General features: G+C 35.4%; 2 protein-coding genes across 9 annotated transcripts in view; one reads left to right on the top strand and one right to left on the bottom strand.

Moving 5' to 3' along the window:
* Positions 1-1,239: 1,239 nt before the first annotated feature.
* Positions 1,240-27,696, bottom strand: LOC127869320 (uncharacterized). Of its 8 annotated transcripts, none has more exons than XM_052411776.1 (22): positions 27,432-27,694; positions 26,310-26,478; positions 25,859-25,971; positions 25,120-25,285; positions 23,921-24,057; positions 23,465-23,615; positions 19,931-20,067; positions 18,160-18,310; positions 17,259-17,392; positions 16,455-16,590; positions 16,067-16,209; positions 14,842-14,971; positions 14,229-14,356; positions 13,203-13,386; positions 12,672-12,882; positions 12,249-12,394; positions 11,574-11,792; positions 9,232-9,455; positions 4,669-5,779; positions 3,901-4,141; positions 3,591-3,694; positions 1,240-2,942 (listed from the first exon to the last, which is right to left on the bottom strand). In XM_052411776.1, exons 2-22 carry the CDS (start codon positions 26,457-26,459, stop codon positions 2,283-2,285), a joined length of 4,776 nt encoding a protein of 1,591 aa, XP_052267736.1. In that variant the 5' UTR covers positions 26,460-26,478; positions 27,432-27,694; the 3' UTR covers positions 1,240-2,282. The 8 variants fall into 8 exon arrangements, with proteins under 8 accessions (XP_052267736.1, XP_052267741.1, XP_052267737.1 ...); XM_052411781.1 differs by having other exon boundaries at positions 4,963-5,779; XM_052411777.1 differs by having other exon boundaries at positions 26,310-27,009; positions 27,536-27,688.
* The window catches only part of LOC127869333 (ATP synthase subunit s, mitochondrial-like), a 19,714-nt gene continuing 19,491 nt past the window's right edge, over positions 27,689-27,911 (top strand). The window contains exon 1 of the mRNA XM_052411828.1: positions 27,689-27,842. Coding sequence (XP_052267788.1) covers positions 27,810-27,842 — 33 coding nt within the window. The 5' untranslated portion in view covers positions 27,689-27,809. The remainder of the gene's footprint in view (positions 27,843-27,911) is intronic.

Below are 27,911 nucleotides of genomic sequence, written 5' to 3'. Positions count from 1 at the left end.
AATTAAATTCAATTAATATTTAATGAATATTTGCCTTGGATTGAAAACGCAATTTGTTTTGGACCAAACAATAGGCATAACGACTATGACTGTCTTGGGTTGATTCGTCGAATCATTTCCGGGACCCGGTAAAGAACAAACCATCCGAGTCGTCTTGGCCCGATCAAATCAAGGCACACATTAAGTAAAACAACAAGATCATGGAAACACATAAATAACTTCTTTATCAAGGTAAACAAATAGGTTAACGCTCTATGAAAGGCAAAATTATGTTTAACATTTATTGCTAGATTTTTCTTTTTTGTGATTATTTTTTACAATGTACAGTAAAATGTCAAGCACCAACACTATATTTCAAATAAATTTGAAGTTTACAAAACTATAGACCTTAGTTAGAGAATTGAGTATATATATTGAATTATTTTTCAGACAATATTTAATATGCCATCAGTTAGAATTAAATAAGGTGTTATTCACAGTATATTTTGTCCCTGCAGTCGACCAGTCCGATTTATTTTTGCATTTATCAAATTTAACCTGAACGCACAAGTTCATAAAACGCAACTTTTGTTGTCTTGTTATGTTTTGTTGCCTGGGTAATCTTAGCCAATAATAGCGGCTAACGAGTACGCAGCAAGTCAAAGGAGAGAGGAATGGTGGTAGATATCATTATTCCACCACCCTACCCCAACACGAGGAATGTAGCCGGTCTTGAATTTGAATTCTGAAATCTGGGACTGAAAGACGAATTGTCTCTTAAAGTCTCTATTACGCTCAAAATCAACGAAAATTTCGTTAAATATTTCGTTAAATAAAGTTAACATCTTAACAATCAATGTTCCTTATAGCAATAGCCAAAATTTCAACGCTAGATGTGGTATGATTACATAGATTTTTGTAGATACAAAATATTCGTTTTTATTTATTTGTGGCCACAATTAATTCCCGCGAATATATCTATTCATACGACACACGAACACCATTTTAGAGTTCATGTGTCGTATGAATAGATATGCCAAACAATAATAAAAACGAGCATTTTGTATCTACAAACATCTATCTTACCAGAACACATCTGACGTTGAAATTTCGGCAATTGCCATAAGGAACACTGATTTTTAATTGGTTAAGTTTATTTTACGACCATTTGTAGGGAATTTTCGTTGATTTGAATAGTAATGTTACTTTAATTGAGCAAGCCTAAATTTATAAAACACGCCAACATGAAAAACATAAACATTAAAAATTTAAGTGCGTTTATTAACAAAAATATGTTATTTTGCCAAATATGTAAAATTAACATGTTATCACGATGGTAAAATAATCATGTTGAAAGTATAAAATCTTAAAAAATAAAACTTAAATATCAACAATAACAACTAGAAACATGCCGCGTCGCGCAAAAATGGGCCATATAACCTATCCGAACAATGTTACTCTAGATATGCACCAGAATCCGTATACCGGTACTCAGGTGATGAGTCATTATGTCCGGCAATAAGACCACGAAGCCTTGGGCGACTTTGAGTAAGGCGGACAGGGTACCTCAGGGAGTAACGCTTGTCGCATATGGCATTAAACCCATTTTACAACGACGCGGCTAACATAATGCAATATAAATGCGACACGTCACGTTTTTCTCCTTCTTGTTTTTCATGTGATAATGCAAATTTGTTTGTCGAGCACCGTTTGAAAACAATACTATATGTTTTCACTACATTAAGACACATCTTGGAAAAATCCTTAACTAAAATAAAAATATAACTAACCTATATTTATCTCGTAAACATAATATATAAAACATAATCATACATTTTATGACTGCATAATGTTTAGTATCTTTTAACAAACAACACCACTTAGGGTGATAAGGTGATATAAAATACACAAGGAAGTGTGCAAAATGTGCTACGTACGAAAAAGTTTTCAGTCTTTTTCAACATATACTTTAAAAGAAAACAATACGAATATTTATACATATTTAACCGGGATATGTGAGATAATCATACTTATTCGAGAACAGTAAGAATTGAATATTTGTGAGACATTTTTACATGTACATCAACAAATACTATTCGTAAACATGCGTTAACAGGAATGGGTTTTCAATTCACAGAAATATTCTACTGCAACAGGCACGAGGTCAACAAGCGGCGAGTTCGTTTTGAGAAAGTTTGTAAACGAGTAAAAAATCGAATGAATACATGGTTAAACAATAATTTCATGTTATAGATACGTAATAAATATACACACAAGGTATCATTGCCATGCAATTACTTTCATTACAATATATTACACGACTTTGAGCGCGCTGTCTTGGTGGTAATCCCATCTTCGTCAACGACAACACCAATAGGCAAACTGGACCGGGACCGAGGCAAGCATTTGTCTACCGATGAGTCATTCTGTGCAAAATCTTCGGTGCCAATGTCTCCGCCAACATCAAACATTGACACGCTCTTATGGAGATTATTAGGTTTTTTGTACAAAGGGAGTTCACCATTCTCATTGGCGTCTATAATTTCGTAATTTACATTGTCGTTGTCTCGCGTTTGAATAGGATCAGATCCGTCTTCGATTCTGTGTTTAGCGTATCTGCTCAAAACCTTCCGCAATTCTTGTATGGCCGCTCCAGTGGAACTCAGCTCTAGTGAAATAGACTGGTACATTGACAGTGTTTTTCCAATGTCGCCTTTCACGGGCCATGCAGTCTTCTCCAATATTAACGGCACAATTGGGCGCCCGAGAGACTTTGCGATGGCAATATCTCGTCGACATTCGACGCCATTGTGATAATTACTAGTGATACACGCTACAACCACCCTGGACTCCTGAATTCCTTGTGAAATCTTGTTGTACAAAGAAACACTACTTTCCATGCGTTGACTCGCCAGCCAGCATCGAAATCCCAAAGACGAGACAGTTCTGTACAGCGATTCTGCCTATGAAAAAATACACAAATAAAGAACTTAAAACAAAGTGATAATGGGACTCAGAATGGGTTGTCAGTAATAGTTTTACATTTGTGGTGATATATGATGTGTTCTTTTCGGGGCAAACAATGGATACCAAGATAAATTTAGATCCAATGTCGTGTCTAGGCTCTGCGTGAAGACCGTCTTAAATTACATAATGTAGTACATGTTTGCGTTGTGATGTACATTTGTACATAACACGCTAATAATAAAAATAACAAATACAACGCCGTTACGACGATTGCAATATATATAGTCATGAAGAGCATACACAGGAGGCACCACAATTTTACGGTCAATTTATAACTTGTTAACAACGAAAGCAAATATGTAATACATGTTTGCATCTCCTATATTCGACTTGGATGTTTTTCAAAACAATGAATTAATTAAATCTCTATATCATAGAAGATACTCTAGACTGATACTTCCCGATCGACATGCATTTTTACTTTTTAGAACGTGTACAAATTATTTGGTATACATAATTGGTACGGGCACAAAGGCCACATTGAATGAGTATAATAATAAATTTTAACAATTACGATTATTAAACAGTTGCATTCAACGACAACGACCAACGTGTTAACATTGTCGGAAACATCAATCTCATACCTGGGCCTGTTTGCACCAGTGATAAGACAGGTACACGTCGCACGTATGGGAATCTGTTCCACGTGTCAGGCTTCCTTCATTCACCGTTTTGATACTCGTGACCGCTAAAATTAAAATGTATTTAAATGAAGAACTTAATGCGGACCCGAAACTTAACTAGTTCAGAGGAAAGTGAACAAGTACACGTCGACAGGTATGATATGTTAATTTTGGATATTGCGAAGAATCAGCGCCTTTTTACAACACCAGTATATTCTAGAAAAACGACTAAAATGTCATGTCGACTAAAATATTGTTCAAATGTGCTCACATGATGTGTTTCTGGTGATTAAGCCATTGTAGTTTAAACGCATAAGAAGTGCTGTGAACTTATAACGGGGATACTTTGTCGCTTCGATAACCGCTTCGTGGCTTTTTGCATACATTCTTATATAATCCTTGTCGTCTAAAACCGCTTGAAGACCTTTAAGGAGTGTCGAACCATTCGACAGCGCCACCTTGTGAAGTAAAACGCATATCTTTGGTGTATTTCCTTGCAATAGTTCAGTGATCTGTAAAGGAAAGGAAAATACAACAATTGCTCACCTGACCTATATATATAAATTATAATACTTTTTGCAGGGATAACATTTCAGGAATGAAACTACTAAATACATAAAGTCGGCACAATACAAGTGAAAATCGTTTATGACCAACATAGATAAATCGATAAAATTGAAATTTAACGATTTAAAGATAGACGATCAGTGATCCAAATAAACACGAGCCCGCAAGCCCTGAAAAGATATATTTAGAACCGATTTTCTTAGTATTTTAATTTTTATTTACTTTGGCTTGTACCATTTTCTAATGGCCTTTAATATTCATTTTCGGGCTTGCTTGGTTGGATGCTTATATTAAACACTAAGAAGATAATATATAAAAAAAATAGGGAAGTTGTCTGTTACAGACACATCATCTTCTTATTTTAAACCAATTGAGCGACAATGATTTGAACACTATATTATGGATAACAATAATAGAACATTAGCCTACGGAACTCCATATCATGACGTGTGGCGGCAGTAAACTGTTATACCTTCATGCTATCTGTGAAATCGCGGTCGTTATCTGGCATGCAATAAATAATCATTTTAGTTGTTTGAGGAATTTCCTGGTCAAAGTCGAGAACTGAGTTAACATAACCAACATCGGCGAGAGTTGTTGATAGTTCTTGCATATTGTTAAAACTGCATTTGTCAGAAATTAATATCAAATCGGAAGCTGGTCTGATCCTGTTTTCATCAGCTTTTGTGATTGGCATTGGGGTATCACCACCGCTTATTGCCAATGGCTGAATGTATGTGTATTTTGAAATGGCGTTAGGGCTCACGTGTTTGAAATCCGGAGATACAGGAAGTGCTCCACTTTTCGTAGTTCCCATGACATTCACGGTATGGTTTTGTGCGGCAATATCTTTTGCAAAATTGATATTTTCAAAAACAATGGCCTTCTGAATAGCTTTGCTTACTGATTCACTCTCATTTAATTCAACCATTGCATCGTGCACTTTAATATGGTTTCGACCGATTGTATCGTCGTCCTTTAAATTAATAAGCGTTGTGCGTTTTTCCCATGCATCCTTTATTTCAACTTCTGTAGATTGTATTTGACTGACATCCTTTCCTTGCATATCAACAAAATCTTTCGAGATATGTGCTTCCATATCATTTTTGTTATCTAACTCGGAAGGGTATTTTTTTTTAGTAATATTTTCATTTATTGAAACTGTGTTGATATTTGTTTTTTCCTTTTCGACCACTGTATCATCCACATTAATTTGGTCGCTAACGATTGCACCGTCGTCATTTAAGTTCATAAACGTTTTCCGTTTTTCACTTGAAACCAATATTTGAACTTCTGTAGGATGTATTTGATTGGCATCCATTCTAGGCATATAACCCGAATCTTTCAAGATTTGTGCACCGAAATCTTTTTTGTCATCAACGGGACGATGTATTTCTTTAGCAACTTGACCATTTATTGCCACTTTGTTGACGTTTGTTTTATCCGTACGCATGTCAGATTTGGACCGACTACTCTGAGCAGATTCCTGGCCGACCCGTTTTATTGCTGGAATAACTGATTCTTTTCTTGGACCACTGGTCTTAACTGTTTCAACGGTTGTTTTATTTTTTGATTGATCGAGTCTAGAAAAAGTCAGTCATAAAGAGAGTTATTAATGTAAACACTTGCACAAAAAATTGAGTAACAAGGGCTGTTTGTAAAACATGCATGCCCCCCATATGGGCTGTCCGTTGTAGTGGCAGCCAATGTGTGAATACGTTTTTTGTCACTGTGACCTTGACCTTTGACCTAGTGACCTGAAAATCTATAGGGGTCATCTGCGAGTCATGATCAATGTACCTATAAAGTCTCATGATCCTAGGCAAAAGCGTTCTTGAGTTATCATCCGGAAACAATTTTACTGTTTCGGGTCACCGTGACCTTGACCTTTGACCTAGTGACCTGAAAATCAATATGGGTCATCTGCGAGTCATGGTCAATGTACCTATAAAGTTTCATGATCCTAGGCGTAAGCGTTCTTGAGTTATCATCCGGAAAATATTTAACTATTTCGGGTCACCGTGACCTTGACCTTTGACCTACTGACCTCAAAATCAATAGGGGTCATCTGCTAGTCATGATCAATCTACCCATGAAGCAGGGTTCGACATTTACCTTTTTTACAGCCAGACCATCGGACCAGCTCCTCTTAAAATGTACTAGCCCGAATCTGATGTCTACTAGACCATAAATGACATAGCAAATAAACAGAATTGTGTCGTGTAACTGTTTAATCAGGTTTTATCAGAAAATGATTAGTGAACACAAGAAAGTTATTTTGATGCACAGAGTAAAAAATAAAATAAAACTATTTAACAACATACATTGTTTGTTGTAATTTTACTGTTTATCACCAGCTAAACAAATGATGTCTGTACCGCAGGTGACATTTATTAAACGTTATCAAATTCTGGCCTCCTTGACCGCTGTGCTCCATGCTAACACAGCTCCCTTTTCCATCATAATCTGTGTCAGTTTTACCGTCGGATTCTTCTTTATTAACTTTTTTGTCGGATGAAAATCCAATCTTGAACAAAGTCACTCTTTAAATTACATTCTCTCGTCTGCTACGCCAAAATGTTTACATTGACGATACCGATTTTCGATAGAAGTCGTCAAAACATGATGTAAAGTTCTACGACACTGCAGAAAATCATTAACTAATTCAGTGCTGGAACCGAATTTTGAAGGTCTTTGCAAACAGTTTGGATCCAGATGAGACGCCACAGAACGTGGCGTCTCATCTGGATCCAAACTGTTTGATATTCTGATAGCATTCTTTGAAAAAAATTGAAGAAAATGCTAATTTTAGAAATTCAGCAGACAATATTTTAGCAGACTACAAATTTCCCAGCATGCAAAGGGTTAATATTCATGACAACTTTACCAATGGAAACAAGCTATTTCTGCGGAAAGCTCTCCTTCGCGTCTAAAAATAGCTATGAATCATGTGAATGCTCCGCGTTTATTTATGTACGCTAGTTTTGTTCTGATGTAAATAATGGATACAATAGTTATTTTACACATTAAGAGAAAAAGGTTTTCGGTAAGTTATAGTTATATGAATCAGTATAGATTTTGTATGTACGACCAGTCGGACAAGCTAGCCCACAGTTTTACTAGCCCGACCACTGATCTTACTAGACAATGTCTGTCGGACGTGCCTTAGTGTCGAACCCTGATGAAGTTTCATGATCATAGGCATATGCGTTCTTGAATTATCATCCGGAAACCATTTTACTATTTCGGGTCACCGTGACCTTGACCTTTGACCTACTGACCTCAAAATCAATAGGGGTCATCTGCGAGTCATGATCTATCTACCTACAGGGTTCGACACTAAGGCACGTCGACAGACATTGTCTAGTAAGATCAGTGGTCGGGCTAGTAAAACTGTGGGCTAGCTTGTCCGACTGGTCGTACATACAAAATCTATACTGATTCATATAACTATAACTTACCGAAAACCTTTTTCTCTTAATGTGTAAAATAACTATTGTTTCCATTATTTACATCAGAACAAAACTAGCGTATATAAATAAACGCGGAGCATTCACATGATTCATAGCTATTTTTAGACGCGAAGGAGAGCTTTCCGCAGAAATAGCTTGTTTCCATTGGTAAAGTTGTCATGAATATTAACCCTTTGCATGCTGGGAAATTTGTAGTCTGCTAAAATATTGTCTGCTGAATTTCTAAAATTAGCATTTTCTTCAATTTTTTTCAAAGAATGCTATCAGTATATCAAACAGTTTGGATCCAGATGAGACGCCACGTTCTGTGGCGTCTCATCTGGATCCAAACTGTTTGCAAAGACCTTCAAAATTCGGTTCCAGCACTGAATTAGTTAATGATTTTCTGCAGTGTCGTAGAACTTTACATCATGTTTTGACGACTTCTATCGAAAATCGGTATCGTCAATGTAAACATTTTGGCGTAGCAGACGAGAGAATGTAATTTAAAGAGTGACTTTGTTCAAGATTGGATTTTCATCCGACAAAAAAGTTAATAAAGAAGAATCTGACGGTAAAACTGACACAGATTATGATGGAAAAGGGAGCTGTGTTAGCATGGAGCACAGCGGTCAAGGAGGCCAGAATTTGATAACGTTTAATAAATGTCACCTGCGGTACAGACATCATTTGTTTAACTGGTGATAAACAGTGAAATTACAACAAACAATTTATGTTGTTAAATAGTTTTATTTTATTTTTTACTCTGTGCATCAAAATAACTTTCTTGTGTTCACTAATCATTTTCTGATAAAACCTGATTAAACAGTTACACGACACAATTCTGTTTATTTGCTATGTCATTTATGGTCTAGTAGACATCAGATTCGGGCTAGTACATTTTAAGAGGAGCTGGTCCGATGGTCTGGCTGTAAAAAAGGTAAATGTCGAACCCTGCTACCTATGAAGTTTCATGATCCTAGTCGTATGCGTTCTTGAGTAATCATCCGAAAACCATTTTACTATTTCGGGTCACCGTGACCTTGACCTTTGACCTATTGACCTCACAATCAATAGGGGTCATCTGCAAGTCATGATCAATCTACCTATGAAGTTTCATGATCCTAGGCGTATGCGTTCTTGAGTTATCATCCGGAAACCATTTTACTATTTCGGGTCACCGTGAACTTGACCTTTGACCTAGTGACCTCAAAATCAATAGGGGTCATCTGCAAGTCATGATCTATCTACCTATGAAGTTTCATGATCCTAGGCCTAAGCGTTCTTGAGTTATCATCCGGAAACCACCTGGTGGACGGACCGACAGACAGACCGACCGACATGTGCAAAGCAATATACCCCCTCTTCTTCGAAGGGGGGCATAAAAATACAAGTTGTTCGATTTAAGTACAAACACATTAACTAAAGTTTACAGAATACATCCAATTTGGAGTTATTAATAAAGCCCATAAAATATATTCAAAACAATCTCGGCCTTTTTATAGCGACGTTTTAAATTACAGGTATTATATTTAAAAAAAAATAAATATCCAAATCAGTGTGGGTTCATTAAATACACAAACCTTTGCATTGTCTGAATTTCCGGCAGTACTTTCACACAAAATTCCTTAACACCATGATTCGAAGTTGATTTCCACAACGACTTCAACCGAACTCTGTGTTTCACTAAAAATTTCGGATGTTCGTGAAATAATGGACCCAGGAATTCCTTTGCCGCATTGGTTACTTCTGGATTCTTGCAGTCAAGAAACCTCATGACGTAGTCCGTTAACGGTTGAGGATATTCCTGAATAGAAACCTTATTCCTCTTACTAAGATTCAGCAAACAAACAAATGATATTAGCTTTCTTATCTATCGGAAAGAACTAGGGGAACGAAGGTATCTTAAGTTAACCATTATATTATCGATCAAAAAAGAATAGCATGGGTTGCAACAACGATCAAAGCAATCGAAAAGACAATACGTTTTGATACCTGCTTCTGAAAGTTTAATGCAAGCCTCTAACATAATTATAATTCACAGTTTAAATGTGCTTACACGCGATATGGAATCAACAATAAAGTATGTTCGATCAAGAGTATGAAATATTTATACTCATAAATATTCTCAAAGATGCAGCTAACTGAATATTATATCAATTACAAACAAGAGCACCGCCTTGCGGGTGCAGACCGCTCATCTATTTTCTTTTTAAAGGTGAAGGGACTCTCATTTTCAATCACAAAGGAGAGAGGGGTGGAGTGAAGAGGGGTGCATTGTGTGGGGGTGTGGACATTTATTACATTATCTTCCAAAAATGCGAAAAAAAGGAAAAAAATCGGGGTGGTGGGGGGTGGGGGGGGTGGGGGTGGGGAAGGGGGTGGGGATTCTTGGGTGCGATGGTTGGACGGTATTTCAAACATAAAATAATAAAAATAAATATTTGTGTTTTTTAACCGTTTCAAAAAAAATGGGGGGGGGGGTGAGGTGGGGGGGGGGGGTATAGTGTGAGGGTGTGGTGGTAATTTGTGAGATGATCTTAAAAAAAAAAAAAAAAAAAAATTAGGGGGGGGGGGGGATTCGGGTGGGGGGAGGGGGGGTGGGGGGGATTCTTGGGTGCGATGGTTGGACGGTATTTCAAACATAAAATAATCAAAATAAATAGTTTTGTTTTTTAACAGTTTAAAAAAAAAATGGGGAGGGGGTGGGGTGGGGGGGGGGTAGTGTGAGGGTGTGTTGGTCATTTGTGAGATGATCTTAACAAAAAAACAAAAAAAAAACAAAAAAAAATAGGGGGGGGATTCGGGGGGGGGGGGGGGGGATTCGGAAGGGGGGGGGGGCACGGGCGATGGTTTAGGTGGAGTCTATTGTGGTATGTCAGGTAAGAGTAGTTTTGTCAAAGTATCAATCAAATCTAATCATAAATAAAGAAGTTATGGCAATTTTAGCAAAATTTAATAATTTGACCTTGAGAGTCAAGGTCATTCAAAGATCAAGGTAAAATTCAACTTGCCAGGTACAGGAACCTCACGATAGCATGAACGTATTTGAAGTTTGAAAGCAATAGCCTTGATACTTAAGAAGTAAAGTGGATAGAAACACAAAATTTAACCATATATTCAAAGTTACTAAGTCAAAAAAGGGCCATAATTCCGTAAAAATGACATCCAGAGTTATGCAACTTGTCCTTTTACTGTACCCTTATGATAGTTTGCGAGTGTTCCAAGTATGAAAGCAATATCTATGATACTTTAGGGGTAAAGTGGACCAAAACACAAAACTTAACCAAACTTTCAATTTTCTAAGTATAAAGGGCCCATAATTCCGTCCAAATGCCAGTCAGAGTTACATAACTTTGCCTGCACAGTCCCCTTACGATAGTTAATAAGTGTTGCAAGTATGAAAGCAATAGCTTTGATACTTAAGGAATAAAATGGACCTAAACACAAAACTTAACCAAAATTTTCAATTTTCTAAGTATAAAAAGGGCACATAATTCTGTCAAAATGCACGCCAGAGCTATCTAACTTTGCCTGCCCAGTCCCCTCATGATAGTAAGTAAGTGTACCAAGTTTGAATGCAATAGCATTGATACTTTCTGAAAAAAAGTGGACCTAAACGCAAAACTTAACCAAAATTTTAAATTTTCTAAGTATAAAAAGGGCACATAATTCAGTCAAAATGCACGCCAGAGTTATCTAACTTTGCCTGCCCAGTCCCCTCATGATAGTAAGTAAGTGTACCAAGTTTGAATGCAATAGCATTGATACTTTCTGAGAAAAGTGGACCTAAACGCAAAACTTAACCGGACGCCGACGCAGACGCAGACGCCGACGCCAAGGTGATGACAATAGCTCATATTTTTTTTTTCAAAAAATAGATGAGCTAAAAATGCTCATCAATTTAATAAAAGTTAGTTCTTACATCTGTAAGACCTTGCAATTTTTCAAAAATTCGAATTCTTCCTGGCAACGATCCAGCTTGGAATTTGCTATCGTCTGTTAAGATGTGGAAAAATGGAACGAGCGACTTGGGTTGACAGCTAGCAATGTTTATCAAGATCTCGAGCGAAATTTCCTGCGTCTGTTCAGACTCTTCGTCATAACGGTCGAATAGTTGACGAATGTGCACCATGTCAAAAATCTGGAAATATTAAAAAACGGTTTAACGACATAAATGAAGTAAATTACAAGTACTCCTAAGTGTGCGATTGAACAGGAAAAATGTATATGAATGTGATTCACTGACAAAAGCAGTCATAGTAAAAACGAACAGACGCATTAAAATCTGTCGAAAAATAATGAGTTAGTATATATGAACGCTCTAGTTTCTATAAAAATATATCTGGGAATGCCTGTGTTGTAGATCGAGCAAATGCATTAGATTTGTACAAGCGCACGGTCATGTACAATTTGCAATCGCATCAAGCCCTTCCGAACATAAACATAAGTGTATTTCTTCAACAAAAGTGAAATAAACGAATTTTTCTTTCATTAGAACAAATGCAAGAAAACAGTATTTTTGGCTTATTTTGTGTGTATATGTGCTTTTAACACTACGTATATACAACCGACTAAAAGATTACTAGAAGAAAAATACCTTCGGATGGAGTTGAGAAAGATATTTTAAAATACGCATGCCCCTGTGCTTGACGTCCCGATCCAAGTTCTCGACACCGTCAAATAGATCTTGGAATTCGTTAAGGAAAGCGCCAACGTCATGATGAGCTAACAGCATCAATAAATCTGGATTTAAAAGAATACAGGTTATTAAACTTTAAAGTATGGAAAATACGTTATGCATAACATTCTCTAATTTAATGCAAAGTGGTATGTACTAACTTTGAATCTTTTCAGTATAATGATGGTCTGGAAGCGTCAATAGTTGTAAGTAAGTGAAAAATATCGATATTATCACATTAAAATGTCTATAATTCGTTTATAAAATAAAGGTAAAATATTTTCGACCAGCATAACTAGAAAAAAAGGTCTTCTGATGTACAAAAAAACGAAATGATTTTACCATCAATGGAATAACATCCCCACTTAAGAAATAATTCCAGCAATGACGTCACATGGCTGGTTATCATGGAGATGCACATCACACCGAGATCAGACAAAAAATGCACACATCTCAAGTGACCAGAGCCGCTACGCTGAATACTGTTTTGAATGGCGTATATCACTTCCTGTACAATATTTGAAATGCTGTGCAGTGTATGTTTTTCTCTATGCTGCAAAGTGGAAAATAATGGTTTAATGATTCTATAACTATATAATCTTTATAGTGTCTTTCTGTCGTAAGTGTTAAGGCCTTTTTATTTTAATTTTAACATCTTTGTTCATAATATATACACTGGTTGCTTTTATGTTCAACAATTGATTTTACTATGAACAAGTATAAAAACGCATGGGAAAGTTTGTATGGAAACGATTTGAAACATACAAATTCAGTGAGCAGAAACGTCTGAAAAACTCATTGATGTGACTGACATTTTAAGACAGCTGTAACATAATATCAACGCAATAGGTACATTTGAATCCATGGACTTACCATCGCGACAAAAGCTACGACAATTTTCTTGTAAAGTGTGTTGAACATGTCTCCATTAGGCATTGCAAGTTCACTGGCAGGCCTGAGGTCCTCTTCACCATCTTTTGTTAAATCAGCTGACACGCATGACAGTGTAATAGAAGCTAACAACGAGTTAGCATCTACTGTGAAATACCCTTTGGACCTTAAAATAAAAAGAGGAATTCTAAAGTACAATTAAAAGGCTATTTGATAAAGATCAATATGTATCAAATATAGATAAGAGTTTCTGTGCATGCGTATCACAACTTTGTAAAGCTAATACGATAGGTTTAAAAAAAGTCAACATTATATCCTTTTTCATCCATTCGGCCTTCCCATACTATTGAATTAAATCAATACTTCTTACAAATTTGAGTTGGTTATATTTATTTAGAAAATGCAGTTGTTCTTTTGCTTAAAAGGGTAACGTTATTTACCGATTTTATGTAAGAAAAATATTAATAGAACCATCCCGGCTTCTACAGAGAATTATAATAATGCTAGCAAGATCATACCGGACTTCTGGGTACCAACTCAATTTCGTTATTCACTGTACCGACCACAAAAATGAGCGGTTTTGCGTTGTAATGCAAAACGACGTCATTGACGTCAGCGTCATTCCCGTTTATGAGCAAGACAAAGTAGAAGTTGCTGCGCATATAATGTAATAACACTTGCTATTAAATGCTAACGGTTGAAGGGTTTTGCCCGATATATTCAATTAAAGTGCTGAACTGACTCAATGATAAATTTAAACATGTGTTGGCAAAACAGAAGCAAAAATTGCTACAAATGTTGTGGAAAAGCGTAGAATATTGGACATATTCACGTTGGTGTTTGTAAGTTTATGAAATTATGTACTTAATAAATTATATTATAAATCGTTTGGCGTCTTACATTGCAATATGACAGAACAGTACTTCAACATTTTGGTATGTTTGTGACTCAATAGACAATAGGCAGATATGTAAACAACTAATATCAGGAACATAAACACAAGGTTACCTGAAATGGTCCAAACATTCTGACAGAAGAATCTCCAGCACATTTGTCAGTGTAGAGTGTCCAATAGGGCACTTTGGATCCTTCAATACGTTGTCAACACAGAAGAGCACGTCCTTGATAAAGTTATCCTGTGGATGGACCAGTAACTTACTTTTTTCAGTGCAAAATTTTATTTTCTCCGTTATATGTTACATACATACGTAGAAATGCATACATACTTACATATATACCAGTAAAACTAGTTTTAACACAACTGTGTTTAGACACCCATGTTTCAGGAATACATGTTAACAAGAAGTTATACTGTTTTGTGTGGTCAAACTTAGTGAAAACAAGATCATCAACACTTAATTATAGTATGTAAGTTTTGAGAAAAAACAATTAATACACCTATTTGTTTTTATTTTAAACTATAAAGGAGAATATGAGAAGACTGTTAAGAATATTAACTTAACAAAAGAAATTGTTAAACTCCAATGTTTAAGTATTTTCATGACTATAAACAGGTGTTTATGTTTTATATCACTAGTTATTAATGCAGATATGCAGTGGTGACAGAACACGGCCCTTTTATAACATTGCATGTCTTTATTAAAAACTAGCTTTAGCGTACCTTTATATTTGGTATTTTGGACATCAAGCATGCTTGAGCAATGACAGCCTTGTGTGGGACATTCTTCTCCAGACATTTTAGCAGACACATTTGTACATTCTCCTTCAAACGTCCCTCTAGACCCTGTGATCTGGTGAAAAGAAAACCAGTCTCATGAAGTTCCTTTTCCTTAGATCTCATTAGAAATAAGGTGTTCCATTAAAAATCTTATATTATTGATATGTACACCCCCAAAAAATAACTGGACTGGGCAGGAGTTGCCATCTCATACTTTACTTTATCCAACAAGTTGCTGAAAAATTTATTGAACGAGTTAAATAAATCAAGGTATAAAATTGCACCAAGGGTCTGATTTTTTCATGACATGCTCTTAAATAAGAAAAGATGCGTAATATTTACATCAACATCATGATAAAACCTGAGGGTTGCTTACATTACGTGATTTCATTTGACGCTGAAACTGATTTCAGAATAATGTAATACAATTGGTGACTCAAACAAAAAAGTTGCCAATATCAATGCTCAAAAAGTTATAGTATAAATGTAATATTTAAGATAAAAATACGCAACTGTTATTTCATAAGAAAAAAAGTTGTAGCATGAGAAAAAGGTTCATATTGTATTAAATTGCAGATTAATTTGATTGCAGTCATGTTAATGTTCATTTACACTTGTGTTTTTTTTTATTAATGCTGGGCTGAGGTTCAGCACGCCTATCAACCAATTTAAACCAATTAAATCTTTCAATACTTTGCATGAACTGTTCCAAGACCATAATGAATGCTTTAATTATGTTTATGGTCAATATTTTGTTGTCTGTTTTGTTCTGTGTTGTAAACGCAACTGGTAAAAAGCTTCAAATAAAGGACTTTCGGATGATGAGTTTCTATTCTTTGTATGTATGTATGTAGGAATATTAAAATGTGCAACTCAGTAGCTCAGTGGTAGGACATGAGGTATTGGAAGGTCACTGATTGGAATCCTGATCAGACCTCAGGAATCTTTTCTGGTTAAAAACATATGCTTCGCTCGCTCTTTTCCTTCTATGTGTATTAATGCATACCTTTTGAGCATAAAAAGCCAATTGGTAATGACTGCATACTACACCAAATTAAAAATGAAGTCTTATTACTCAGCCATTGCAGAGTAAATTTTAAAGTCTGTTCAAGAGTCATTACTATCAGACATCAAACCCATGACCTTTGACCTACCCTTTAAAATCTACCTGATCTGTTCCAGAAACGATGTTATGAACTCTGCATAAGCCTGAGCAGTGTGCCAAGTAGTGCCATCTTCAGAACGTTCCAGAAACTCACTTGGAAGGTCGGCAATAATGTCAACCAGCATCCTGCCTTGGTCAATGTGCTCCTGAAGTATTGGGAAACATGTGTCTTGAATTTGCTAATTGTTCCTTGAAATCGCAAAATAATAGAAGTAAACAAATGCAATAATTTTCTGTTTTATAAGTTTCATTATGTTTAATAACAGAGAATAACATTTTTTTGAATGACAAAGCTGTTGGTAGAATCCATACACTTTTATCATATAAGAAAATCAAGTTGAAACTGTTTAACAAGGGTAGATGCTACCTTTGAGCTTATTTTACCTCATACCTTCCAAACAAAAGCCTGGTTCTCCTTAAGGACCTGTGAGAACAACAGCACCGTTGCCTCCCTCACCAACAATACACGTCCTGACACGATGTAGTTCATCATCAGACTGTGCCACTCTTTTATCTGCTGAGGCTTTCTAAAGACATACTCTTTGCATTGAGTCTAGCAATAGCTAAGGAAATAAGAACATGTACATTGTTGTTTTTTCTTTCACTGGAGTTAAACACAGGGTATTTGGAAGTAAAATTATGTACATGTACTGTAGTAAAGTTTGTAGAATTAATTCAGATCGATAATGTTTTCTCTCATGCCACATGATAATAAGACCGGACCCAATCAATTTTAACATGGACAAATGAAAAAGTGATTATGAATTAAATGCAGATATCAATTACATTAATAAAATGCAAAATCAACAAATACTATCGTTCAATCTTACAGGGACTCAGTGAATACATAAAATTGAGAAAAACAATATAACTATTATCATTTAATACAATAAATTGTGTTCAATCTAAATTAAAACATGTTGCTATATATTTATCATAAAAAAGCAACGTATATTTGCTGAAAATAAGATATATTTAAGTCTGCCATAGTTATTGATGTTCTATCATCCAAAAGGTTTCCGATATAAAAGTCTTAATAATAAGAGCCATCAAGTCATCACAACATAAACTACTTTATGTATGTTTTATAATGATTTTTAATTTGAATATCTTAAATTGCCAGTGACTTATTTAAATCTCAACATGTTTTTCTTAATTATTGTATAGATCTTAACTATGTAGGGAATACACTTACAACTGTGTGAAGTTCATAAGGCAGATTTTCTGGACATGAATGATAATTTCATCAATATGAGTTTCCATGGAAATTGTCTTGCAGATGACATGCAGTGTCTGCATGCACTGATCAAATAGCCAGTAGGGAGTTGCCTGATATATAAAATATACACATGTAGTAGTTGTTTAATAATATGAGTCGTGTTCTAAGAAAACTGGGCATAATGCATGTGCGTAAAGTGTCATCCCAAATTAGCCTGTGCAGTCCTTAGCACAGGCTAATCAGGGACAACACTTTCCGCTTTAATGACATTTTTTGTTTTAATGAAGTCTCTTCTTAGCAAAAATCCAATTTAGACAGAATGTGTCGCCCCTGATTAGCCATCTTGGACGACACTTTACACATATGTATTATGCCCAGATTTCTCAGAACACGACTCATATGGTCTCATGTTTCTTAATAATAAACAGTCTCAAATATTAATCTTCATAAAATTTATTCAATTATCTAATTCAATTTTTATATAAAATGTTGTTTATATATATGACCATTGTCATGCAAAAATGAGTCTTATGCCATTTTAGGTCTGCATATCTAATGACCAGCCTGTGCATCCCCAAGTCTGGCCAGGAGCCACCCAGTCGGTTTAAGAGACCACGAATCCTTGCATGACTAGCATTTAGCGAAACTTCTGACCAGACAGCGTGACAGTGCAAGTTTTCTACAGCTTTTAAAACCATCTTTGCATGACGTGTGTCATATGGTTTTGTGAAAAAGATATACTGACACCCTGTTTATTTACACAATCTGAAGTAAACAATAAAATGAAGTTTTTAATGCGCACTTCCAAAAAGGTCAACAATTTGTTTATTTTATCAATCAAAGTAAAAGGAGTTTTAATCATCAAGGAATCTAATACCTCAAATCCTTTCTTGAAATCAATCTTGTCAAACAGTGACTCTCTGTAGACAAGGAACAGACGCTTGCAACACCTGCTGTTGCTATGGTTACATATTGTTTGTAGAAGAATCATGAAATCTTTAAACATCAGTTCTAGCATTCCATCATGTCTAAAATCAAGATGTGTATTTCGATTACCCTGGTACAATTAAAATTATCTATGATAGATTACCATATAATTAATTATTTGTCGATATAAGATTATTAAAAGACAAAATAGCATAAAAATATTCTTTTATTTATACAGCACTGCCAAAGACATTCTTAAACGTATTTCTTTATTCCATGAATTTTACTTTGAAAAATTAAACTTTCACATTTCAATAACATATTTTTCATTGTATAAATAATGTCCAACAAAGCCTCAACTTAAAATAATAAATTATATCAAAAGCATGAACATAATATTAGATGATTACAGCAAATTCATAAATTAATATAATAATCTTTCTAAGAAACCCTTTCAAAAAGGTTGTAAAAGAGACAGGTATAATCTGACCAAGGTTCATTTGACGATGGAGTGTCAATGTTTATTATGAACCAGCATGATCTTGACAATTAAGTAAGACCTAAACCTTAAGCCAGCGTGATTGACTTATGCCTTCTATATTGTCTCAATTATCTTAATATTGTAGACAGGTTTCATAAAAACAATTCAAACGGTATAGAACATAAGGAGCAGAAACAACAAGACTATTGCCAAGCAATATATGTCCGACTCCACCATTGTCAGAAATTCCACAATTGTCAGATTTTTTTTTTTAAATATTTGTTGCCATCGCAACCAGAATTTTTGACATAGGAACAAAATGAAATGACATGCATAATGTCCATATTGCCATCTATTCAGGTTTGAAGTTTCATGAAAAAATATTTAGAACTTTTAAAGTTATCGCAGGATTCAGAAAAGTGTGACTGACTGACAGACAGACAGAGCGCAAACCATAAATCCCCTCCGGTGAAACTGGTAGGGGACAAAAATGGAAGCTTAAACTTTTGACCATCCATTTTGGCCTGACTCTGCAAACCATATCAGTATTCTTAACCTTTTAGCAACGTTTTACACACAATCCTAAAAGGATAAAGGAGACATGGAGTGCAAAGGAACATTGAAACTTAATCTTCTGACCTTCACTGGTGCCCTACACCTTGAGCTGGCATGCCTGATACATGCCTTCTGCACATGTGTCAATTAACAAAACATTTTGGTACTTCTTTATGAAAATCGTGCAAAAGTTATAGGATACATTGAGCACACACAAAATGGATGCTCAAACGTTTGAACTTAGCATATTGTGACCTTGAACTAGCATGGCTGACTCATGCCTGCTGCACAAGGACTCAGTGAACTAATCAGTGAAACCAATTCTCATGAAAAGGCATCAATAGTATAGCAGATAGGAACGAGACATAAAAAATAGGCTCAATCATTTGACCCTGAAGTGCAACCTTGGCCTTAAGCCGGCATGACTGACTCAAGCCTTTGCACATCATCTTAATGCTCTTAAAATTTGACTCAAGTTTAATGAAAAACCATCAAAGGCTATAGAAGATATGAAGAAGACACGAAAAGTATTACCAACAGAGTGTCGAAAAAACAGATAGACTGACAAACATCATTTGTGTAATACACCTCCTGCTTGTGACAAAAAACATAGAATTAAAGATAAGAAAAAAAATCTTATGAATGGTATTTCAATGTGATTGCTAATAAGATTTTAAATGCTTACACTGCAGCCAGTAATATTTTCTCAAGAGTTTTTGGTGCCCTGTACTGGGCCTCGCTGGCAACTCGAAAAGAGGGATCAACAATGACATCCTTGACTCCCTTGAGGTGGTGTCTCAACAAAACCCAGTCATCCTGGCCCTATTGAGGAATAGAATGAAGAAATACATAACAACCATAGTAATAGTCATAATAGCTCAAATAACTATTAAAGAGGGGTCAAGGTCGGTGGCATTTACCCCAAAGAGGAGGTGGCTCAACATAACCTAGTTGTCATAATTTGCCTGCCTTATTTATCATCAAATAATAAATTCTCATCATGATACAATTGTCAATGAAGCATTAATGCTCAGCATCAAAATCTATCGTTTATTTCAGTATTTGCTTATTTATTATAAGTGTCGCTTTTTCACTGACATAATTTAGTAATTTTTTTTCATGGTATTAAATTTTTCGCATACTAAAACTAGACAAACACATGTTGTACCTACAATACCATACAATTTCAGCAATTGTAATGAATAAAAACAAGACACAGGCCTAAAGGCCCTTACCTGAGACCCAAAGGAACTATACTATTATGAAGAAGTGCAAGCTGATTCATGAAGATTGAACCAAAAAAGTGACGTAAAGAGTATTAAAATGTTTTTTTTATTTGACCTAGTGACCTAGATTTTGCACTCAAATGACCCAGCTTCAATCTCAGACAAGTTTTTTTAAGGACAAATGTTCTGTCATATAAGGAAAACTGCACCGCCCTCGGTGGACCATGTTTTTCAACAAACCAGAGGAATTTTCGAACTCGACAGAGAATTTATAAGAACAAGTATTCTAAGATTCATTTAGATTTCACTAAAAATGTGACTTCTATAATGTTAAAAAGGTTTCACTAAACTAAATGTATAAGAAAAAATATACCTCCCCCTGGCAGCCATGTTTTTTTAAAATCATAACCATTTTCAAACTCAGTTTCATGAAGAGTGTACTATAAATGTGACTTCTTGAGTGTTAACAAGCTTTTAATTAAGCCATATAAGGAAAAATACCCTGCCCCCTGGCATCAATGATTTTCAACATACTAGAACCATTTTTGAACTCATCCAAGATATCATAAGAACAAATGTTCTGACTAAATGTGACTTCTATAGTGTTATACTAGGTTTACATCTGGCCACAATTACCACGATGTCCCCGATTCCAGAGCAGTCGAGTCGGGGTTACCGTGGGGGAGCGTAACGGAAAGTGGTTGAATCGGGGACATCGTGGGCATCGGGACAGATTTTAAATCAAACTTAAATTTCACCACGATTGCCCCGATTAATTTTCTAATCGATCAAATCGCAGGAGATCGCAACAAAGCGGCTTTGTTGTGGGAGATCTTAACAGGACGTAACGGAACGTGGTGGAGCGTGGAAGCCAATCGTGTTGATCGCAACAAAGCATAACAGAACGTGATGCAAATCGTGGGCTCAATCGTAGCAACAAAATGTGCTGATTTCGTAAGGAAGCGTAACAGAACGTGGAGTATACCATTTAATCGTAGAGCTCCCCGATTTTTTAGCCTCTGGCTAATAGGGGAGATCGTGGCCAGATGTAAACTTAGCATTAACATGATTTTACTATAGCAGTATAAGAAAAACTGACCCGCCCCCTGGTGGCCATGTTTTTCAATCAACCAAAACCATTTTAAAATTCGTACTAGATATCATAGGGACACATGTTTTGACCAAGTTTTATGAAGATTTGAATAAAACTGTGACTTTAAGAGTGTTAACAAGGTTTTACTATTGTCATATAAAGAAAAATACCCCTGCCCCCTGGTGGATATGTTTTTTCACCAGATCAGAACCATTTTCAAACTCATCCAAGATATCATTAGAACTAATAAGCTAACTAAGTTTCATAAAGACTGGACAATTAATGTGATTTCTAAACTGTTATAACAAGGTTTTACTTTAGCCATCTAACTGCCAAGCCCCATGGCAGCCATGGTTTCAAACTTAATTTTTTTTTTTTTTTCATGCAGACAGTTGTTCTGACCGAGTTTTATGAAGTTTGGACAAAAAAAAGTGGCCCCTATAGTGTTGACAAGGTAAATGTTGATAACACATGACAGACGACAATGCATTGCAATCACAAAATCTCACTATGAGCACGTTGTTCTCAGGTGAGCTAAAAAAGTGAAGAGGTCAAAAAATAAAAGTAATGAGAAGGCTTCCTACCAGGCCTAAATAGTGTGTCGCTGCCAACATCCCTTCATGTTAATAATCATTATTTGTTATAAATAACCTTAGACAAAATTTGCTTTTTATGATTTAAACATCAGGTGTCTTCATCGGAAGACATATGCCCCTGAAAAACGCTTTTTCGAAACTTAAACACAGATTAAGAAACCAAAACGCGGACCCTAAGTTCAAGGTCAAGGTCAATGGGGTCACAATTTGTGTGCGTATGGAAAGGCCTTGTCCATATACACATGCATACCAAATATAAAGGTTAGATCTGAAGCGACATAGAAGTAATGAGCATTTTTGGAGATCTAAACGCAAAAGTGTGACGGACAGACCGACGGACAGTGCGATCACTATATGCCCTCCTTCGGGGGCATAAAAAAACTGCCAAATGTATACAATGAAAGACTACTCAAGAAGATTAAAGACACAAGAGAAATTGCCGTACAATATGGTCAATTTCTAGTTTGCAGTGTGTTGAAACTGAACAACTGATGTAGGAAGATTTGTATCAGTTGCAATTCCTATTTTATCTAACATTTGTAAGAACGTAAGTATTTATTTTTGAACCAGTAAAAAATATAAAATAAATTGAGTACAAACACACTAAATTAAAATCCTAAATCGCACCACTCAGGTCCTAAAATGCCATTTCGAGGGGACACCCTCTCTTAGCCCACCAAAAAGGGCCTGAGATCATTCTTTTTATATTATTGTGCAAGTTACACATTGTACACATGCACTATGTGGATAGATTGTACAAAATCATATGTTATGTTAGCTGTAAAATATTGATTAATGAATAAAAGGTAGAAAAGCATATTTAATACCAAATACAAATTTGAATTTGATTGCAAAAGAATCGATATATTTAAGATCATGACTTACGAAACTATTTAAACCAACCTAACAGTGTTCAGCTAGCACATAGGTATGGCAAAATGATTATTAAAACAAGACCACTGCCGAACCAGTTCAAACGCTCCGCTGCGCGTGCAATCTTGAATAAATGAAAGCTTGTCAGAATTTTTTTTTTAGAGGTCACAGTGACCTTGACCTTTGACCTAGTGACCCAAAAATGGGTGTGGCGTGTAGAACTGATCAAGGTTCATCTACATATGAAGTTTCAAAGTTGTAGGTGGAAGCACTTTGATTTTAAAGCCAATGTTAGGGTTTTAGCACGGCGGACAGCAGAAATACGCGACACAACACGACACCATGAGCTGGCTATGACAATACCTCGGGTTTTCTCCAAAAACAGCCGAGCTAAAAATAAATATATATATTAAATTTCCTAAATCAATCACCATGAACGGATTTTCATCATCATATCTGCTGAATATCAGGAAGCAAAGATGGGACAGACGGGGGCCAATGTGGGGTACGTGGTTCATCCTACTCAGGTAGAACATGTGCAAGTCCAGCAACCCACGTCGTGCCTCTTCCACCTGCCGGCCTCTGAAAGCAGACAATTTACCTGTTAACATCTGTCAGTAAATGCTTGAATTGTCACCATTAATATTATATCCAATAACGGCACTTAATCAAGGATTTGAGTTTATTTGAAGAGACCTTTTAGACAGCAGAACACTATTGACAGTGTGTAATCAAGTGTTGTATTTTATGCCTAAGTTAACCATTTAAGGTATGTGCTTTCATACATTTAAATATGCTAGAATACATGTAAATGATAACAATGATTGATAAATAAAAAGGTAAGAAATACTCTAAAATATTTAGACACATTTGACAAACTTTCATACGTCAGGATGGTTTTGAAGACCTTGTCAATGTGAGTCTCCATTAAAGTGGCATAATGATCTGCTGATATGTTTTCAGAGTAAACAAAGTCCCTCTTTAATGATGTCACCAGCAGAACAAGATCATCTCCGCTCAAAGTCTGAAAAAAATGCAAAAAACAAACTAAGACCCATCTATTCTTTCAGAGATGTTGCAATATAAGGAAAAAGCTATAATTAAGTGATAAAACAAAATGAACTGGGATTCTAAAATTAACTGCTTTAACCTACTGTGTAAACCCCATTAAAATGTTTTGATTGCTTATGCAAACCAACATCCATTTTTCTTCCAATGCATTTTAAATGGTTTACAAAAAACGAATTAAATGGTCACTTATTTTTGTATTATTATTATATGAGTCTTGCTCTGAAAACACTGGTCATAATGCAAGTGCATAAAGTGTAGTCCCAGATTAGGCTGTGAAGTCCAAACAGGCTAATCAGGGACGGCACTTTCCGCCTTAACTGGATTTTCACAAAAAAGATACTGCCTTTAAAAGAAAAATGCCATTAAAGCAAAAAGTGCTGCACATGCTAATCTGGGACAACGCTAAATGCTCAGTTTCATACTGAGACTGTTAATCTATGATAGACTGTAATTTAAGAATTTCTAGTCATACATTTTATTGATATTGTTACTGTATTGCTTATTTAAGATGTAAAAAATGTGAAATTTGTACTTTTCAATAAGCATGACAAAGAGTGACATTGTAACAAAGTAACACCAATCCGTTAAAAAAATCCAGTCAAGATTTGATAAAGTCTCAATTGATTTCTTTTGTTTTACCTTTGACATTTAATTGTGCCCCTCGACCTAGGGACTTGTTATAGTGCGTGCTACTCAGAATGCTTTTAACTACTGCCAAAATATTTGAAATCCTTAATAAGCTTCAGACTATGTTTTGACCTTCAACTTTGATTTGTGGCAATGATCTTGCAACCTAGAGCTTGCTTTTTTTGCAAGTTACACTCTGATCATCATGCTGTTCACTACTGATCAGTTATTTAAATAGCAATCCTAGCTGCACAAAGTTATGATCTGTAAAAATTGTTACTCAATAATTCTTTGAACTTGACTAACACAACTTGAAACTAATTTAAAAATCAGGTTATCACAAACAAACATTTTCTTAAGGATGGCCAAGGAGCATAGAAACGTCCACCTGCATGTACTTCCAGAGGGTGAAGGTGTCATTTTTCAGGATGATGTTGACCAGGTCAAGGTGAGTGGACCCAGGGCCTGCAGTCATCAGCTGAATCCACAAGTCAAACAACATGGCATCTGTAGTCTTCCGTATTTCTATGTCAGGATGGTTGTTTATGTAGCCACTTGAAACAATTAAACGTACTCAACTGTATTTCTAAGTAAGTTGAATAAGACTGTAGAATCATGAATGCAAATAAATATATAAAACCATTCAAAAGGAGTTTATTGTTTGTTTCTGAGACCACACATATGTCTTGAAATTTCCAATGTCTCTAGACTAATAAAGAAATTAGGTATTTCATAAATTTGTGTCAGAGTCAGGGCCTTTGAAGTTTGATAAGCAGTTTCCATTCATTCATTCTCTTCTTATGGTTATTTTGAGGTCCTTTAATTGCTTTAAAAACTTGTCAACATAATTATGGTGACATCTTCTTAATTGTGTTTTAACACTTTACCTCTTAGAAATGTATTTTGACGCATTTGTAGTCCCAAAGAATGTTAAATTTAATTAAAAACCTTACTAGATTTAAGTTTTAAAGACTTCATTTCCCACCCTTAGATACAGATGAGCAGCAAACAGCATAAAACCTGAACAACTGTGAGTTACTCACAGGCTGTTCTGGTTTTATGCTGGTTGAAAAAGACATTTTCACTTTGCTTCTGATGGGGAAAGGGTTAAGTCAAAAATACTCTACCACATGACACTGTAGATGGCTGTAAGTGATGAGTGTGCCAGCCAATACTGCGGAGAAAATCGTGCTGGGAAGTTGGAGACACAGACACATTCTATAAACACCTTCAGACACTCCTGAAAGGTAAAGATACAGGATCCCTTGATTCAACTGATTCCGCTCCTCTTTTAGTACAGTAACACTTCCCAATAGAGAATTTAATTAGATTTTCTTTCTAGGTGAGATAAGTTTTCTTTCCTCTTAATGAAATAAACTCGTAATTCAGCATCGTTATAGATAGTGTAGTGTTAATAAAATAAATAAATTTTAATAAAATAAAAAAGCAAGCTATTAATATGTTACTTAAAGCATTTCATGCATTTTGGACATAAAAATAATGTTAAAGATTGAATATTGCAAACCTGTCCTATTATCATTAAATATAAATGATATAACAACTGAATATGAAAAATACCTGTAAGTCCTCAATACTAGTCAGATGAGTCCACTTGGTAACATTTTCTTCCAGGATAATACCAGGATTGTCTTCTTTAGTTCCTACATACTCACTGCTTTGTTTTGCACCAGGAAAATTAAGCCTCTTTAAGAATTCTGACAACAGCATTTCCTTTAGTTTGTTCTTTCTGTAAAATTTTAACAGCAGGATGTAGTAATATCCATTTCTTCCAACTAACAAAAAGCCTAAACTGTGAAACTCATACTAGGTTTCTTACAATAAATCAGTTTAACGGCTGTAATCTTGCCTTACATAATCTGCTGAAGCTTTATTTGCACTTTTCTGAATTTCGTAAATGAATCCCTCTTCAATTGCACCCAAATACTTGCGACTTACAGTCACATTTTAAACACAGACATTGCATTCACATGTCATATTTCAGCAAGGCACCTACATGATGCCACATCAATGCAAATATTGATGGTACGGCATCTCACATTTACAACCATCTTACCAGTCATTTTTTCAGTTTTTTATAAAGTGTCACTTTTGATAAAATATGTGTACATTTTGCAGTGATTCATTTTATGTCCTGTTAAAATCAACGAATTAGTTCCTATATGAGAGTGGATCACCTCCACCTGTGCCAATGATTCATTAAAATTCTGTAGCTAAATTGTGTAGATCTTGAATTTTGGCACATACTTTTTCATCAATTCTGAAGAAAAAAGTTTTCAAACATGAGCTATCACTGCACTCAAATTAATAAAAATGTTTTAAATATTCTTTACAACAGATAGTACTAAACCTCTGTGTAATAAGATGAAATTATACATTTGAAAGCCGAACTAGCTGCTGAAAATTCTAGTCCATATAAACGGACTCCCAGAGCCTTTGATAATTTTTGCTATGGCGTCTCAGCAACCCATTGGGTTATAAAGCTGAGAGTTGAATTATTGCAACTACTGAACCTTCCTGACTATGACATGACTGTGAGTGGGAAGAAACTTCTGTCAAAAGGTTTCATAGTGTTGACAACGTCAATGTCACGCAAAGAAAACTATAAAAGCGTGCTTGTTTTAATAAGGTAGCTGAAAGATTGTTATGCATTAATATTAATTTGATTTAAGAGTATCACACCTTAAACTTTAAAGCACAACTGGTCCAGTAGCAGTGCCAGTGGGGGTAACTGTGGACAAAAAAGTTTTAAATACCAAATCAGCAAATTAAGCAAACATAATAACCGTGCATTTGTCTTTAAACAGTTGCTCAAGAAACTATAAAAAGGAAATCCAAATATTCAGCACTACTATAGTATTTAGAACATTCATTTTAATTGCGTCCTTTGCATAACACGGATGGATTCGATGAGGTAATCTTAGAAGCATCACCGGAGTGATTGTCGGTGTTTTGAAGGAAACTATATTTGTAAGACTAGCAAAATATGGGAAATGTCAGTTACTTAATCTAAGATATTTATCATTTATTTGTTTGAAATAATTAAGTTAAACTCAAATTATGCTGAGATCAATTTCTACACTGATCAAGAGGGTAATTTGCTTTCCTGAACCTATGTCTAATTCAGAGAATGAAGTTACTTTGAATTGTCATGAGTTTTCG

The sequence above is a fragment of the Dreissena polymorpha genome, chromosome 2, assembly GCF_020536995.1.
Source record: "Dreissena polymorpha isolate Duluth1 chromosome 2, UMN_Dpol_1.0, whole genome shotgun sequence".
Classification (NCBI taxonomy): Eukaryota; Metazoa; Mollusca; class Bivalvia; order Myida; family Dreissenidae; genus Dreissena; species Dreissena polymorpha.
Note: the sequence above shows the minus strand (reverse complement) of the source record. Positions and strands in the feature narration are given on the sequence as shown.

Bases quoted from the DNA above. Each gene is read 5' to 3' on its own strand.
- LOC127869320 (XM_052411776.1), bottom strand. From the start codon at position 26,459: ATGCTGTTGTCAGAATTCTTAAAGAGGCTTAATTTTCCTGGTGCAAAA. The intron at 9,456-11,573 runs GTAAGAACTAAC...GTTTCTATTCAG, and splicing joins AATTGCAAGGTCTTACAGAT to GAATATCCTCAACCGTTAAC. The intron at 5,780-9,231 runs GTTTGTGTATTT...GACTTTTTCTAG, and splicing joins GAAATTCAGACAATGCAAAG to ACTCGATCAATCAAAAAATA.